The 14,706-nt window shown below is 40.3% G+C and overlaps 1 protein-coding gene across 1 annotated transcript in view; it reads right to left on the bottom strand.

The window, feature by feature from the left end:
• The window catches only part of PACRG (parkin coregulated), a 456,930-nt gene that overhangs the window by 227,644 nt on the left and 214,580 nt on the right, over positions 1 to 14,706 (bottom strand). The window contains exon 4 of the mRNA XM_054998188.1: positions 3,706 to 3,855. Coding sequence (XP_054854163.1) covers positions 3,706 to 3,855 — 150 coding nt within the window. The remainder of the gene's footprint in view (positions 1 to 3,705; positions 3,856 to 14,706) is intronic.

Raw genomic sequence — 14,706 nt, 5'->3', positions numbered from 1 at the left:
ACTAACATCACATCCATTCCATCAAAACCAAATTGAAGCAACACCGCTGCAACTTAGCTCAATAGAACCAGTGTAATTCACAGCAGCCAGGTACTGGGTTCAGCCAGTAGAGAAACATCACAGAACAGAACCAAGCAGCACACAACCACAAGCACAAGGCATTCTCTTGCTTCAGTTTGCTTCTGTTGGGCTAAGTTGCAACGGTGACCCTTGCTTCAGTTTGGTTTGCGTGGAATGAATATGATTCTCTGATATGGTGTTGGTCCCCTTCCTTCACTTTAATTTTGGAGGGATTCCATTCCTGTACTTAAGTTTGCTTCTGTTGGGCTTTCTCTGGGATGAGCTCAGGTTGCATTTTGGAGTGTATTCCATAGAAAACAATGGAGTGGCTGGTGGCACCTTGTTCAGGGGCTCATACAATTGGCCCCAGGGATCCAATCTTCCTGAAACTTGGAGGGGGGCCATTAGAGGACAGTTGGAAGTAGATTCCAAGAAAATGTGGTGGAGTTTTCAGGTATAATGCTGCCCCCAGCCCCCTTGATAGCCCCCATATATTTCCCCCCTAGGGAATAATGGAGAGTGGGGGGGCACCTTCTTTGGAGTTCAATCTTCATGAAACTTTGAGGATCTTTACAGGACAGTCAAGACTAGGATCCTGAAAAATCTGGTGAAGTTTGGTTGAAAATGGCCCCCACCAGCCCACTGGATAGCACCTCCCCAAATGATTTTCCCATAGAAAATAATGGCCAAATTTTTTGGAAATACCTGAACTGAATTAGAGAATCAATTCAGAATTCAGGAAATTCCAATTTTTTTCTCAGATTCAGTAAAAAAATTCAAATTTACCAAATCTACTTTTGGTGCACACTCCAATTAAGCTCTATTACTTGCAAGAGAGCCAGTGTGGCTAGAGTGGTGAACTATGATCTGGGTGACTCAGGTTTGATTCTCCACTCTGCCATGAAAGCTCACTGGATAACCATGGGTCAGGCATAAACTCTTACCCTAATCTATCTCACAGGATTTGTTGTGAAGAAAAAATGGAAATAACAGAGGAGTAGAGAATGTTGTAAGCTGCTTTGGGTCCAACTCCTCAGTAGGGAGAAAGGTGTGGCATAAATGAAGTAAAATAAAAATAAAAAATATTAAATAAAATAGAACTTAATTAAAAATAGGTCTGCTTTTCTCTCTTAGACTTCCTCTTCCTTTCTACCAACAGATGAACATTAGTATTGAGTTCAGCCTGCCAGAAATTTGTCCTTGATCAGCAAGCTACCGTCTCTAAAGGAAGTCTCACAGTATCTAGATATGTTATGGGTATGGCCAAATATCTCACTCATTTGGATGTCCTATCTTATAGAAGAGCTTTCACCCTGGCCCAATGTGAAGTTATCCTTTCAATGGTCATTGAAGGGAAATATAGAAAGATCCCATATGAGGATAGACGCTGCTGTTGCTCCATTGGTGAAGTGGAATCACTTATTCATATGTTCTTTCATTATCCTTTCCATCAAGTCTATAGGGACAAGTTTATTTCCCCACTCTTAGACACACCAGTTGCAGAGGCAAATGAGGCCTGCCTGGAGAAACTCCTAATTGATGAAAATCCAACTATCTCCAGGCAAATAGCCAAATTCTGTCTCTATTTGGTTAAATTCCATAATAAAAAGAATAGCCATACATAGTCTCCTGCTCTTTTTACGGTTTTAACTATTTTAATGTCAGTGTTTTAAATATTAGAATTCCTGCGGTTCCCAGAGAACTATATACATTTTAAGATAAGATTTTAAATGCTAAATGTATTTTTTTATATCCTTTACATTTTTACGCTGGATTTAATTATTTTATTGACTGATAAGGATGTATTGTCATTGTTATGGTCTCTGACCACAAATAAATTCATTCAATTCAATTCAAGGAAGTCTCACAGTAGATCTAGCACTTCCCAAAAAGATGTGCTGGACCTACTATGAGATGCAGGTAAAGTTGCCATGTGCCTGCTGGGGGCAAGAGATTTTGTGCTCCAGCAGATCTTGTCCATTGTCATGCCGAGAATTTTTTAAATCAACATCAGTGACTGTGTGATGTCACTTCTGATGTTATGCTTCTCTAGGAATCACAGGAAACTGTGGCACAACCATAGAGTTCTTGTCAGTTCCTAGAGAGGACTGATATCACTTCTGAGGAAGCTGAGGTTTCATTTGCTTTCAAATTTCTGCAATCTGTACACTATTGCAGTGTTTTAAAATTTTTTAATCATATTGACCTATACTGTGTAATCTACCTTGAGCCTCAGTGAGAAAGATGGCTAATAAATAATGTAAATAAATAAATAATGTGATTGCTAGACTTCCAGCAATTTAAAAATATTATTTCAGGGTACCAGGAATTATCATCAAGCCAGTTACGACAAGTTTTTTTTCCCTTTCCTTAGATGAGTTCTTAAACAGTTGTAGAGAAAAAAGATCAATACAGTCTTTGAGGGACTTGCTATTCATTTACAAGTTACCCTTTGCTTGAATGTAGTTCGTTTAGAACTACGTAATAGAAGCATACACAGAATGGCTGCCTCCAGTCAAGTGAACAAGGAGGAAACCTGCTTGGATGGAGTTCTATCACTGTGCACCTCAGAATAAAGTCGTATCTATTCCCTCTCTCAGGCTATTTATGTTATTCTGGCTACTCTAAATTTTATTTTAATTATTGTGTTCTAAAACAATACGCAAACAACATGAAGGTGCTCTATTAACAGTTCCCAAATAACTATTACTGTTACTTCATCTAAAATAGTTTACACACCACAAAATGTTATACACTACACAGAGTGCATCTATGTGAGTGAAAAAGATTACCAGCAGGTATATGTTACTGAAACACCAAGGATTTCATGGAGGTCCTGCAAATTGTAAAGGCATCACTGTCAAGCAGTGATTTCCCTTAACCTGCACAACTACTTAAAATAACATAAAATTTCAAGGTAATTATTTCAAAGCTGATCAGTCAGAGAATATACTGTACTAAGTGGTTTATACAGAAACAACACTTTAGAAAGAATGGCTAGCAGATGCAGTCATGCAAGCTTTCTACAGTAATCCTACATTAAGTAGTCTTCATTTTTGAAGAATTAAATAAGATGCATGTTAGGATTTTGAACTAAATAGAAAATTCTACCTTACTAGATGCTTTAACTGTTCAACAGCAGCACCAAACTGCTTAGTGAGAGTAGTGCATACAATTTTCTAATGATAGGCATAGAAAGATTTTGCATTAATCAATTCCTTATTACTGAATTGTCCTTGACAGTGAATGAATGAAATAAATTCAGTACCAATGTGGCAAGAAGTGACAATAGTCTTTACCAATTAGAAAAGTTTAGAGCAGGATAAAGAGAGGAATCTTTAACTGGTCTGTGGATAGGGGTGAGATACAACCTATTAATGCGTTTAAAAAGTGTTACAGAACTTTACAAATTAATTATAGGAAGATTATAGAACTGCTCCAGTGCTTCTGTTCTGTGTTGAATAAGCTCTACGTGGAAGGAGTAATAAATTAAGTTGTTAATTTTGCTGCATCCCTGGGGAATAAGAGAAGAGAGGGTGCCAAGTGTATTTGAGTTTATGTGCAATAGTAAATCCTAATGACACTGTTAATTAACCCTCTTTGGTAGGAGGCTTGGGAGATGTAGGGACGGCTAGGATAACTCACCATTCATATTCTTAAAGATGTTTAATATGGGGAGAATCTGACGATAATAAGGCACTAAGGCTTCCCCCACCATGTCAGCTGACACAACCAGGTGCTGCAGGACTTTGAGTGTGATACAGATGACCTGTCGGTTTCGAAGGTTCAGCGCATCTTTGATAAAGGAAAAGAGACAAGCAAAAAACAGAATTAATTTCAAGAATGCAAAAGGGCAGGGGAGAAATCCTCTAATGGACAAATTTAATTAAACCGTACTCTGCTGGGGATTGTAAGTGGGCCTTTATTAGCCCAGCTTTGAAGGAACCCAAAGATGGATTGCAGCCTCAATGTTATAAAACACTGCCTTGTCTAACTGTTATTTGTTCCCACAATTTGTGCTGACTCCTCACTAACCCCAAGAAGGCAGATCATTATTCCTTCATGCTGCCTATGTTATGGGTTCGTCCAGAAAGAAAGAAAGAAAGAAAGAAAGAAAGAAAGAAAGAAAGAAAGAAAGAAAGAAAGAAAGAAAGAAAGAAAGAAAGAAAGAAAGAAAGAAAGAAAGAAAGAAAGAAAGAAAGAAAGAAAGAAAGAAAGAAAGACTAAGTACCACTGGGACTAATGGAACTGCAAATGCTATTCACTATGCTTGGCAACAGAGACATTCTAGTGCAACAATTAGCCTGTTTGGATCTGCTCATTTTGCAATCATTTTATTTATTTCAATTAATAATTCTTACTCTTTCAAGTACAAGCACAATGAGACAATGTTTACAGAGAAAAGCTTATAGGCTTGTTTTAAAAGACAAACAATCTCCTGAAGAATAAAGATTCTGTCTTGCCCACTTGAGATATTTTTGCAGTTTCAGCCAAAGGAATTTTATTATTGCTTTCAATAATACCTTTTGTCTCTATCCATTTTGAATTTCATAAAAACTGGCAAAGAATGTTTTACATGCCTTTCCCCCCCAAAATCAATTATAATTTCAAATGTCTAATTGGAATGCAGAACTCCTGCAGTTATTAGCCTCCTCCCCCAAAATTAAACAACTTGGGAACTGAAGGTCATATACTGTAGGATTCTCTCTTTCCTTACACTGTTCCTTTAGTAGGCCTTGGAACTTGTGAAAAGTGAATGGAACATGGGTGTAAATGCTATAGTTCTCATATAGCAGAGTATTATAAATCCCACAATTCTGAAACTTTTTTTTGCATTACAAATAAATAAAATATTGTCACACCTGATGTTGTATACAAATGGTTAGCCAAGAATATGCAGCATATAAAATGATGGTTACAAAATAATACAGTGAAAGGTAGTTAAATAGGTACGTCATCGTAACAGGTTTTTTTGGAAGAAGCAGGCTGATAAGTGGAGCTGCAGTCCAGCTCAGTGATGCTCATGACATATTATTAAGCAGTAAGCACCATGAGAGTTGAATGAAAAGTTCTCAGGGGTTAGATGAGACCCACAGGCCACAAATTGCCCACACATGCTTACTTGTGTGTTTTATTTATTTATTTAATGTCCAGATTCTAGAAAAATTCTGTGGTGTTACCCATTACTAAATTCTAATATAAACTAAAATTTTATATACATCTGATTAACATAAAAACATAAACATTCTTAATTTAAAAAGCAATCCTGAAGGATCGTGTTTAAAAAAATTAATCTACACGGATTGACTAAAGCACTTCTTCCTTAGCTGTTGAATCATTTCCACTTTTTCTTAAGCAATACAGATGGACATCAATATAGAGAATATTAGATGGCATGAAATTATGTTGAATACTTTATAAAAATGTCTAAATTTAGAGCCTAGTTCTCACAAGGTCTATATGCCAATGCATGTATTATTCAATACATTGATTACTTTTGAAAATATTGAGCGCAATCCTAAGAATTAGGCTTACCAGATCTCCTGCTATAATGGAAGGCCTGCTGCCTCTTTGCCTGCTGCCTCTTTGCCTGCTGCCACTACAACCGAACCAGGTTGGGGTGGGGGGAGAGCAACTTCCAGGTACATCCTGGAATTGATAAAGGGTAGCTCTAGGAATCACCAGAAACCCTATGGTTTCCGGTGATTCTTATCTGTCGTTACTTCCATGTTTTACCCAGTACTGACGTTGCAAATCACTGCACACATTCCTGTTCCCAAACCTTTCCACCACTTGCCAGCCTCAGCTTGACAACCCTACTAAGGACACTTTACTGATAATAAGCTCCACTGAATAGACTTATGTAGGATTGTGAGAAGTTTAGGATTGCTGTCTTGTGTTTGTTTCTTTGTTTCATGTTTGTTTCATCAGAAGGAGCTGACCACATATTTCTTTTAATGTTATGTAAGTACATTAACAGAGAAGAACTGCCAGAACCCATAACCTTTAGTACCAAATGCTACAGTTCTTGATTTCTCTCCATATTTCAGTATTTGTGGTTGTAGTAACTGAACAAATTCATGCTTGCCTATATACTTTGTTTGGTCCTACCAGTTTGAAATAATTTAATACTCTTTATTTTCTATGACCAATAGTTTTGTCATGTAAAGATTGACCAATAGTTTTGTCATGTAAAGATTGACCAATAGTTTTGTCATGTAAAGATTGAAAAGAAAGGAACCAGTCTAAACAGATATTTTGTTAACTGTTGGATTGCTTAGAGGAATTTGTTTTTCTCTGGGATGTTAGCTATTGTAAAAATAATAATACCATCTTCCATAGGTGGCATTATTTTCCTACTTTCCTCAAGGGAAATGGTCCTCAACATGACAATAACAAAATACATGATGGGGGAAGGGAGTTACAGCCTAGGATTGACATTGGGCTAGTACATAAACACCTAGTTTCTTTAAATGAAACCAAGTCCTCAGGGCCAGATGAATTGCAGCTAAAAGAACTCACAGATGTAATTTCTGAGCCTCTGTCCATTATTTTTGAGAATTCTTGGGAAAACAGGCATTTAGAAAGGATGGCTGTGATTACCAAGAGCCAGCCTGGGTTTCTCAAGAACAAGTCATGTCCTACTAACCTTATCTCTTTCTTGAGAAAGTTACTACATTGCTGGATACGGGGAATACTGTAGATGTAGTTTATCTCGATTTCAGTATGGCTTTTGATAATGTTCCACATAATACCCTTGTTGATAAGTTGGTAAAATGTGATTTGGATCCTGTTACAGTTAGGTGGATCTGTAATTGGTTGACAGATGGCACCCAAAGAGTGCTTGTTAATGGTTTCTCAACCTCTTGGAGAAGAGTGACAAGTGCAGTGCCTCAGGTATCGGTACTGGAACCTGTTCTGTTCAACATTTTTATAAATGATTTTGATGAATGAATTAAATTATTAAATTTGCAGATGATACTAAATTGGGAGGGGTAGCAAATACTGTAGAAGACAGAGTCAGGATACAAAATGATTTTGACAGGCTGGAAAACTGGGCTAAAACAAACAATGAATTTCAACAATTTCAACAAAGATAAATTCCAAATTTTGCATTTATGTAGGAAAAATCAAATGTGTAATTATAGGATGGGGGAAACTTGTCTTGGCAACAGTATGTGTGAAAAGGATCTAGGGGTCTTAGTAGACCATACACTGAACATGAGTCAGTAGTGTGATGTGGTAGTTAAAAAGGCAAATGCGATATTGGGCTTTATCAACAGAAGCATAGTGTTCAGATCGCGCAAAGTGATGGTATTGCTCTACTCTGCTCTGATTAGACCTCACCTAGAGTATTGTGTTCAGTTTGAGGCACCACAATTTAAGAAGGCTATAGACAAGCTGGAACATGTCCAGAGGAGGGCAACGAAGATGGTGAGGGGTCTGGAGACCAAGTCTTATGAGGAAAGGTTGAAGGAGCTCAGTATGTTTAGCTTGGAAAAGAGATGACTGAGAGGTGATATGATAACCATCTTTAAGTACTTGAAGGGTTATCATACAGAGGATGGCAGACACTGAGTTGTTTTCTGCTGCCTCAGAAGGTCGGACGAGAACCAATGGGTTGAAATTAAATCAAAAGAGTTTTCAGCTAAACAGTAGGAAGAACTTCCTGACAGAGCAGTCGCTCAGTGGAATAGGCTTCCTGGGGAGGTGGTGGGCTCTCCTTCTTTGGAGGTTTTTAAGCAGAGGTTAGATGGCTGTCTGACAGCAAAGCTTATTCTGTGGACCTAGTTAGATCGTTGGGAGGGCAGGAAGGGTTACATCAGTGACCCCATCATTTTGGGGTCAGGAAGTAATTTTCCCCAGGCAAGTTTGGCTAGGGATCCAGACAGTGTTTTGTGCCATCTTCTGGGCATTCAGTAAGGGTCACTGTGTGGTGGGTGGAGGTAACTGTGAAATTATTGCATTGTGTAGAGGGTTGGACTAGATGACCCTAGAGGTACCTTCCACCCCAAGGTTCTATGTGTCAATGGAATAAGCAGATTTTTACACATAGGTAGGGGATGAGGTTGTATTTTGCAACACCTACTAAAGAGCTAAAGATCTATTTTTTCCTCTATCGTGAAATTGTACCTTTTCCCAAATCAGAGTTGCATTAATTCCAGATCAATTTAGTTTCCCGAAAATTCCATTTTAATTTCTCTTACAATTTAAAAATAGGTTAGCATTGCTATTATCAAAAATACTGTAACTCATGACTAGAGATGGGCACAAATCAGGAAAATGGCGTTTTGTGGTTCATTGCATTTCACGAATCATGAACTTCCATGAACTTGCCCGGTTCGCAAACCGGTTCATTTGGTTCATGCAGTTCACCACTTCTGGAGGCTGTAAAATGTCCCCCTTATCAGTCAGAGATGCCAAACTCACAGGGAGTCTTCAGCAGGTTCTCCTCCAGCCATTCACCAAGTTTGGTGAAACTTGGATTTTGGATGTCTGAGTTATAGACCCCCAAAGCAGGGGTCCATGAGATATAATAGGAGCCATGAATGCCAATTAACTTGCATTGGCTAAATTGAAATACATTGCAGCACCAAAAAAGTTGCAATGAAAATGTGGGCTGGAGTTAGAAAACCTTCCTCTGAGAATGGAATGACTGCCCATAGAGTGGAATGATGGTCCCTACAGCCAGCCAAATTGCTCTGGGCCTGGAATGAAGGCCCCCAGAGTGGAATGACAATCCCTGGGAGCAGCTAAACTGCTCTGGGGCTGGAGTGGGGATAGAAGCACTTTTTGAGGGAACAGTCAAGAAGATGTTCTTGGGGAGACAGGAATATTCTTTTAATGGACAAGAGGACAGAGACAATCTATGAGAGGAAGTTAATCTTGGGGGGAAGGAGTAGATGTTCTTTGGGGAGACAGGAATATTCTTGTACAGAAAAGGACAGAGGCAATCCATGATGGAAGGTCAATCCTGGGGGGAAGGAGACCTTGCGGGAACAGAAATCTTCCCAGTGGGGCGGGTGAGGGACGGGGAGCTTGGAAACGAGAAAGGAAAAGCCTTTTAATATGGAAACAGACCCTGGGTAGGAGTTGCCACAACAGCCGGAATCCATCTCCCCAACGGGTGGAATCCATCTCTGCTACAGGGTGGGCGATTCTTGAGGGGACTCATGAGGAGGGGGTTAAATAGGGGATGGAGTGTGGGGGTAATGTGGGTGGCTGCATCTGAAAGTAGTTGAGATGTCAAGGCCCTGGCTGGTCTAGTGGCGAGGAATTCCTAAAAGGGGGGGGCAGTTCAGATCCACTGGGAATGAACCCAGCTATGGACAACCATGTCCCTCTACTGGGATGCAGCCAGGGGGCAGCAGGCACTGGTAGACTAGGAGACAGGAGGACCCATGAGGAAGGAGGTTAACATTCCCTTTGTGTGTGTGGGGGGGGTGCATTCGCACTTGGCAGGGACGGGGTGGTCCATACCCCTGACCCACTGAGAACTCTTCCCAGCAAGCAGTTGGGATGTTGAGGCCCTGGATGGTCTAGTGGCAAGGAATTCCCAAGGGGGGGGGTTCAGATCCTCCTGGAACGAACCTAGCTATGGACAACTGTCCCCCTCTGCTGGGATGCGGCCAGGGGCAGCAGGCACTGGTGGATTAAAGTACAGGAGGACCTATGGGGAAGGAGGTTAAAATTCCCCTTGTGAGGGGAGGTGCATTCTCATTTGACAAGGACAAGGGTGATCCAGAGCCCTGACCCACCCAGACATCTTCCCATCCGGGATAGGAGCTCTAAATAATAATAATACTGATAATAAGTATAATCTATAAAAGTATTCTGTGCATCCTCACAGGAACCCACTAGGCTTGGCCCTTGAGGCTGGCAGCGGCACAGAGACTGGTTTGGGGTCAGAGTACTGACCCACCACCCAGACCCCTTCCCAGCAAGTGGTTGAGATGTCGAGGCCCTGGATGGTCTAGTGGCAAGGAACTGCCAAAGGGGGGTGGGGTTCAGATCCTCCTGGAACGAACCCAGCTATGGACAACCGAGTCCCTCTGTTGAGATGCAGACGGGGGTGGCAGGCACTAGTGGACTAAAGTACAGGAGGACCTATGGGGAAGGAGGTTAAAATTCCCCTTGTGGGGGGGAGGTGCATTCACACTTGGCAAGGACAGAGGGTGGTCCAGAGCCCTGACCCACCTAGACACCATTCCATCCAGGACAGGAGCTCTAAATAATAATGATACTGTTAATAAGTATAATATATAACAGTATTCTGTGAGTCGTCAAAGAACCCACTAGGCTTGGATCCTGAGGCTGGCACTGGGAGAGGTGCTCAAAATAATAAAAGGCTCCTCAGATGAGTAACCCCCTTAGGGGCTTATCCCGAGCCTGGCTGTGGAACAGAAGCAGGTGCTTCAGAGCCCTTAAGCACCAGAATCTCAAGCACGAGCTTCAAATACCCAGGGCTCATTTCAAGGGGGAATGAACCCTTCTCAGAGGAGAAGGACCCTTCATGGTGAGTAACCAATGGTCCGTTCTCTCCCAAAGGACTTTCAGGAGGGAGATATGCTGGCAGGTCCATGCATCCAGCCACAGCCAGCAGAACATGCTCCCTCATTTCCCTGGAAACCCTGGCAGCATTCACAAACTGCAAACCAGCTGCTGTTGAAAGCTCTGTGAGTGGCATGCAAAGGCAGAGCCAATTTGTGGGAGCAATCACCATTGCCTGCCATTGCTACTCCTCTCCCCTGCAGAGAGTGGGTGCTCAGGGCACAAAGATCCCTCTATCATGTGGTGTACCAACAGAGGCACATAGCTTGAGAGAAGCCCTTCCTAACTTGGGGAGAGGGGGAGATGCACACCCAAGATGCAGATCCTCCCCTGTTGTTTGCAAGTACCAGTTTGGAAGCAAGAGCGCCTCCCACTTTTGAAGCCACCTCCAGTCACTGCTCTGAGACATGCATACTAGGGATGTGCACAGGAAAAAGATTCAGGTTTCCCGCTTTGATATTACCGAAGTAGGGAAAAAAATGGGAAAAAACGAATCCTAAATCACTTTCCCGCTTTGGAATTTCAAAAGGAGGAAGGCTGTAGAAACACACACACACACCTTTGGAATGACAAAAATTAGTTTCATTAGTTTATATTATCCTGAATATAGCTGCACTATAAAACTTGCCAACTTTTCAGAAATGCGCACTGATGAACTGCTGGTTCACGAACCATGAACCAACCCGGTTCGTGATGAATTTTGGTTCATATTTCAGTTCATGCCCATCCCTACTCATGACTTTAAGGGGGACCCACAATACTTCTTTACACTGCTACTTTTACTCTTGTTTTTGATCCTGCAGCATTTTCCACTACATTTATATATATATGAAAGTGAGAATGTTTTTAAAAGAAGGGGAACTGTAGAAGTACAGTATTCGCTATTCACCTATTGTATCATTCATTATACACACACACACACGTGTGTGTGTGTGTGTGTATGTACATGTATATGTTTTCTGGGTTTCTTGCAATAATGAAATAACCTTTGAAAAACTTTTTTTCCAAAACTTTGGGGAGAAAGGCAGGGTGTAAATGAGATAAATAAAACTTCTTTGTTTTTTTTAAAAATTTTTTTTGTATTGGTGAGTATACTTTTCAAATTCAATACATACATTCCCTCAATATCTAATTAACCCTATCCCCCACCCTTTTCCTCCCCCCTCTCTATCGACTTCCAACAGCTTTCCAACCCTTAACCCCTCTTATTACTTAATAAATCCCTTACTCTAAGCACATTCTAATTTTTTTTCCCAGGTATTCTATCATATATATCAAATATCCTATCAATATAGTATACTTCTATCAATTATGCTATCAAATATTCTATCAGTATAATATACATCTATCAGTTATACTATCAATATAGTATAGATCTTATACCCCTCAATATAGCAGACCAGTATAATATAGTATAATATATAACAGAAGTCTTAATTTAAACATATTCTATTTCTTTTAAACATATATTCTATCAAATATACTATCGTCATTATAATATGTATTAAAACCCCTACTGTGTGCCCTGCCACCAATGTGGCACAGCATACAACACCGTACTACACATTCATTATATAATATACAATCTGATCCACTAACATTATAGTAGATATAGTATGCCCCATCAGTATATTTATTTAACTATTCCCTTATTCATATACTCTAAAAAAGGTATTACTTATCCTAACCTCCCTATCTTATTCTTTACAAAATCAGTTCTAAATTTCACCCCTTTTCTACTATATTATAATCCAAGCTTAGATTAAAATAGATATAAATTCTTAATGGTAGAGTCACTTCTCTCTTCTGTTTAAAATGTCTTATTTTAAAAATTCTCAAACTGCCACAGTTCTCCTTTCACGTCCCAAGAAAAATAAAACTTCTTTGGAATGCATTTGTCAGGCATATACCTGACCATTCACTCTGTCCTTCTATCAAGTCACAAACCTCTCCTCTGATTTTTCTCTGTTCCTTAAATATATCATTGTGGTTTTTTTCCCAGATGAATTTTATCAAGATATATAGAAGTCAAAAAATATTTCCACCAAACTATTTTGAATTTAATCTTGGATCCGAAGTGTTCTACATTCAAACACAGAATAATTTTCACTAATACTTAACATTTGCATGAACACATCAATCTTCAGTCTCAGCGTAGCATCCCTTAACTGTCAGAATAACATTCTAATGTGTGATTTTGCGCTGGTGCAGCAAGGTTCAATTATAAGTCTATTTTCTTTAGTCTCCTTGCTGCTTTTCTTCTAACATTTTATTTGGCTCTGATTTTGATCTCATTCTCTGTCACTGTCCAGGAGTTCATTTCAATCTGGGAGTGGTAAGGCCCCTTCTGAAGTAGCCATCTTTGGACCACACTGATCTGTCCAATTACCACTCGATTTCAAATCTCCCATTCCTAGTTAAGGCAACTGAGCTTGCAGTGGCAGAGCAGCTGCAGCTATTCCCAAATGATTCCTTGGTCCTGGATCCATTTCAGTCTGGCTTCCACCCTGGCCAAAGGACGGAGACAGCAGTGGTCGCCCTCACAGACCATCTTCATCAGCATCTGGATCGAGGTGGGTCAGAGCTGCTGGAGTTATTGGATCTGACAGCAGCATTCAATGCAGTCAGTTTTGACCTCCTGACTCACCGCCTCATCAATGTAGGAATACATAGGGCTGCCTTGCAATGGCTGGTCTCTTTTCTCAACAGATGGGGACAGAGTGTGGTGCTTGGGGAGCAGATGTTGCCAAGGTACCCACTGGTATGTGGTGTTCCTCAAAGGATGATTCTCTCTCCAGTGCTAACCCCTTGCCCAGTTAGCTCGAAGTTTCAGACTGGGATGCCATCAATATGCTGATGACACTTAGTTATATCTGTTGATAGACAGCTGGCCAGATGCAGCTCTGAATATTTTGGCCAGGGCTTTGGATGCTGTGACTATGTAGATGAAACAGAGTTGGCTGAAATTGAACCCTGTGAAGAAGGAGGTCCTGTATTTGAGTCGGGGGTTGTTGAGCTCGGGAATCCGGCTCAACAACCTATTTGACTTGTACTGCGCCAGCTGCACTGGCTCAACCAGGGCCAGGGCCTTTTTGGCTCTGGCTCCAGCCTAGTGGAATGCTCTCCCAGTTGAGCTGAACAGTTCTGTTCAGCCTGTAAAACAAAGATGTTCCGCCAGGCCTATGAGAGTGCTTGAGGAGCTGGCAAACTATCCTGCTGGTCCCTTGTCTGTTTTCCTTTGTTCTGCTCCACTTTTTAATGAGATCTGTGGATTTTATTTTTTATGATTTTAACTATTTATTGTATTTTAAATTGCTGTTTTAATGATTTTATTATGTTGTTACCTGCCCTGAGCCCACTTTCAAGGAGGACAGGATAGAAATCCAACAAAATAAACAAACAATAAATAAATCTAATTTTGCTATGCTAATTTGATGCCTAACTATTTGTTCTTTTATTTCTTCTGTTTTTTCTTTCTTTCCAGACAAACTTTTTCAAGCTTATCTTTTCTCTACTAAAATGTTCTGTTTAGTACATGTTGAATTTGCAGGCATATAAAGCTTTCAACCATTTTTTTGTGTAAACATAATGTATCTTAAATATATTTTTATGTTTTAAATGCTGTTGAAAATCCATGAATGTTCCAGGAGTCCTTCCATAGCTGGTTTGTTGAAAATCCATGATAGTTCTGCATTTCAAAATTTATATTGCAATTATGTATTAAAATACTGGTGAGCTATGTAGGTGTGCATGGTCAAGTACACGAATTCTTCTCTATGGAATGTGAGCCTGAAAGTAAAATAGTCACTATCATCCCAGAAGAAGTCTGAACCAGTTGAGATGAAGAGCAGGGAGGCCATTGGTGCCTCGATAAAGCAGTTCTGTATGTGCACACAATGTAAGATCTTACTCTGAGGGGTTTAATTTGCTAGCTGCTATTCACCAAAAGACATCTTATGAAAAAATTCCAAAATCTGTTACACAGAATGTGCATTCCATGGCCACTACTGTGGTCTCCCATGTGCTGATCACATACCTTCCAGGACCTGGACTGACTCTGGCTGCCTGTAGGACAGGGAGATGAGATACGATAGC

The sequence above is a fragment of the Eublepharis macularius genome, chromosome 1 (assembly GCF_028583425.1).
Source record: "Eublepharis macularius isolate TG4126 chromosome 1, MPM_Emac_v1.0, whole genome shotgun sequence".
In the NCBI taxonomy this organism is placed as follows: domain Eukaryota; kingdom Metazoa; phylum Chordata; class Lepidosauria; order Squamata; family Eublepharidae; genus Eublepharis; species Eublepharis macularius.
This window is presented reverse-complemented; position numbering and strand designations above follow the sequence as displayed.